General features: G+C 36.0%; 1 protein-coding gene across 3 annotated transcripts in view; it reads left to right on the top strand.

Moving 5' to 3' along the window:
- The window catches only part of LOC106952704 (uncharacterized), a 7,308-nt gene extending 3,835 nt beyond the window's left edge, over positions 1 to 3,473 (top strand). For 2 of the 3 annotated variants that reach the window (XM_015041003.1, XM_015041001.1), the window contains 5 exons: positions 124 to 160; positions 343 to 570; positions 764 to 821; positions 1,256 to 1,359; positions 2,674 to 3,473. In XM_015041003.1, coding sequence (XP_014896489.1) covers positions 127 to 160; positions 343 to 570; positions 764 to 821; positions 1,256 to 1,359; positions 2,674 to 3,041 — 792 coding nt within the window. In that variant the 5' untranslated portion in view covers positions 124 to 126 and the 3' untranslated portion in view covers positions 3,042 to 3,473. The remainder of the gene's footprint in view (positions 1 to 123; positions 161 to 342; positions 571 to 763; positions 822 to 1,255; positions 1,360 to 2,673) is intronic. The other variant, XM_015041004.1, reaches the window with a different exon arrangement.
- The last annotated feature ends 17 nt before the right edge of the window (positions 3,474 to 3,490 follow it).

Raw genomic sequence — 3,490 nt, 5'->3', positions numbered from 1 at the left:
TGGACAGTGTGAAATCTACGGCTCATAGTTATGAAAACCTTATTTTCATAGATACTTTTAATTCTAACTTTAGGTTGAAACGTTTCCCATGTTAACCTTTATCTCATCTTTTATATTTTACAGACGATGAAGCATCTGATCTGTCTCTCACTGCTGCTCCGTATGTTTCCAAATAATCCAATGTTGAACATGCATTTATATTATTTTTACTATCTAGTGTATGCGTCTATTTTCTGTAGAATGTCAGTTTCTCGTTTTGCTTACTGGAAATTGAAAAATGAAAAAAATATTGGAAATTAAACATTTTGTTTGCTGTATCTGGTTGTTTTCTGTTGTTTCCAGCAGCCCTGCTGATCTGTGGAAAACCACCCAAAACAGATGTAGTAAAAGACTTTTGCCATGAAAGCAACTGCACTCTTAATGGACACCCCATGATTTTGATAATTAGCTGCAAAAAAAATGTTTGGCAGCTTCAGTGCAGGGGAGATGGTGGACGTTTGAATATGTCCTTCACATGTTTAGAAAAATCTAAAAAGACACATTCATTTCAGCTTTCAGCCTCCAGAACAGGTTTGTTTCTTCACTGTCCTGCAACATTTTCTTTGCTGATGTTTTTGAGCTACTAAATAGGAAAATTTAGCATAACTGAAATTGCATGCTTATGAGAAATAAAGTCTGCATACACACTTCAAAGAAATGGATTCCTGAACTTTTTAAAAGTTCAGATATGTCCTTAACAACTTTCTGTGATTTTAATTTTCAGAAACATATTGCTTGAACATGAATTGCCAAAAAACTGGAAGCACCAATTGTGATAACAAGTAAGTTCTGTATGTGTGGTCTCTAAGCTCTGTCCTGTTTTTTTTTTTTTTGTTTTTTTTTGTGGCCTACAGAATGATTTGTGCCTCCCAAGTATCCCAAGTGCATTTGGTTTACCAGCCCAGGCGGTTAATGCAAATACAATCTAAAAAATTATAATTGGGATAATATTTTCACTGAGATGAGCCTTTCCAAAAGAGATGAAGACAAACTAAAATGTTCTTAAGATGTAAAACACAAATTGCTCATCTTTTATTAAACATATTTTTGCATTTCAAAAAAAATGTTTTAGATCAAATTTGTGCCTTGTATCACTTATTTTTATAGTTTTGTGGCAAAAATGTTTGGACATCTCTGTTTAATGTAAACTATTATTTACACAATAGAAACTAATTGTTTTTGATCTTGGTTTCAAGAAAGTATTTTTCTTCCACAGTCAGATCTCCATTTCATCACAATCTGATCAATCATATACGATAAAGCTACGTGGTTCTGGTTCTGGCTGTGAGTTTGTCCATCAGAGAGCTGATGATCAAACAGGCAAGTATTTTAAAGTGATGAAATTGTCCTTCAACTCTTACATTAGTAGCTTTAGAAAAACAAAGTGATCCTATAGGTAAGTGAGATGTTTCTCAAACAAATTATGTTATTTTACATCTTGGTTCACATGTTCAAGTCATATTAGCCAATCAGGTGTGGAAAAAGATAAAACAAATGCTTTGACTCCAGGAAACGTACACAATATTTTATTTCAGAATCTATTTTCCATTTTCACCAACTAAAATTATTGTGATCGCAAAACATAGACAGAAATTAATTTTGGAAAAACTCCAAAATATTTTACCAATATATGTTGGAGTTTTTCCATGCACAGCAACATATGTTTTTAAAAATGGGTGAATAATTCTCTAATGAATGGTTGGCCAGCTCACGTTCTGACAGCGTCGATGAGTCTCTGCTCCAACACAGCCGATTCAAATAGTCCAACTTCCTCAGCATATCAGAACAATCATTTAATCCTTCCCCCATTCCTCACCCACTCAGTTCCTTTAGACTAGCGGCAGCAGCAATTAGCAAACCACCTAATTGCTGGGAATCTGCTGAGCTCATCATATGAGCTGCTTCTCAGTCCAACGCTCCTAAGAACGGCTGTTAAAGGCTTAATGGAGGAGTACTGCTGTGATGACATGCTGAAGGCAGAGTGTCGGGAATAGATTCTTAAAGAGACAGAGGTCTAATTTTAAGGTATTAAATTGTAAAGGGTTTTTTTTTTTTTTTTTACCATTTCATTAGCCTGGTCACTCCCTTCATGTGCAACTTCACTTAAATAAAGTCTCACTCATTGCACACTCTGGGTTTTCTCCCCTTCACTCAGATTGTCTCTGGTAGATTTTACACTGAGCCAATCAGCAAACAAATGGAGACGTTATGGACAATGATGTGGATTTTCTGCACATCATCAAGAATTGCAGTCTGCCTAAAGCTTGAGCAATGACAGCGAAGGAAGTGAACAAAGCTGATCAGTCTGTGTTGGTCACGCTTCCAAATAACAAATTAACATTAACAGGAGTCTGGTTTGGGTTTGGCATTTCTCTCTTTGCGTGGAAAATGGTTTTTGAAAGGCAACCTCCAGTAAACTTGCGCTGAATTGGCGCAATACATGAATCATGGGCAAACGTTAGTGATTAAAATTTAAAACTTCAACACAGTCAACAAGTCCAGGAAGCAATCATTTCTCACAGCTGAGAGCCCAGACCCTCTGGACAAAGATTTCCATTTCATTGACTACTTATATATCCATGCAGCAAAAGTGATTAAGATATATGAATAATCTGTTTTTGTCTGTTTTTAAAGGAATGTTACTGATGACAAACAAAACTTGGATTGAAGCTTTACAATTCTGCAGAATATTAAATTCCACTTTGGTTGAAATCACCAGCCCAACAGTGCAGGATGCAGTGACCAGACTCCTGACAAATAAAACAGGCTTGCAGAACGGTGTCTGGGTCGGCCTGGAGAGATCCATCTTTGGCATCAATCCAGAGTGGATCTGGACGTCTCGGAACAAAACTATAAATCCTGTCTGGACCAGCAACCATCCTGTTGACCCTCTGAACAACCACTGTGGAAAGGTTGTCATGGCTGGGGGTCAAGTCAAGCTGGTGGATGAAGACTGCCATAAGAGTTTACCTTTCATCTGCCAAGATGACCTGGGTTTGTAGTCTGATAATCTGTTCTTTGTGATTTTTATTTATAATTCTTTGAAGGATTTTTACTCACTGCTGATGCTTCAGATTTCACACCAATTATTACTTATGAGGCATGTAGTTCTGTTACTGACTGTCTTTCTAACTGTTATTATTCATTAACCCATTTTAAGGTGATTCAGTTCGATTACATCATTTCTAGTTTGATTTATGTGAATCATTTAAATTTATTTATAATTTTGTTGTTGAACCTTAAAGAAATAAGATTCAAACCAATTGTTGGTAAAGTCCTCTAATAGTGGTTGGAATTACAAAGTCTTGGATTAGGATAATCTGAGTGAATATTATCTCATGCAAACGACCATGTGATGTAAATAACTGGTTATCATTTAGTTCTGACAAACATCACCTGAATAAATGTTCAGTTTTCACTGCAGCGGCCAAGAATAACTAAAAGTTACCAA

The sequence above is a fragment of the Poecilia latipinna genome, unplaced genomic scaffold, assembly GCF_001443285.1.
Source record: "Poecilia latipinna isolate Pla-1442-1.1 unplaced genomic scaffold, P_latipinna-1.0 Scaffold536, whole genome shotgun sequence".
NCBI lineage: Eukaryota > Metazoa > Chordata > Actinopteri > Cyprinodontiformes > Poeciliidae > Poecilia > Poecilia latipinna.
This window is presented reverse-complemented; position numbering and strand designations above follow the sequence as displayed.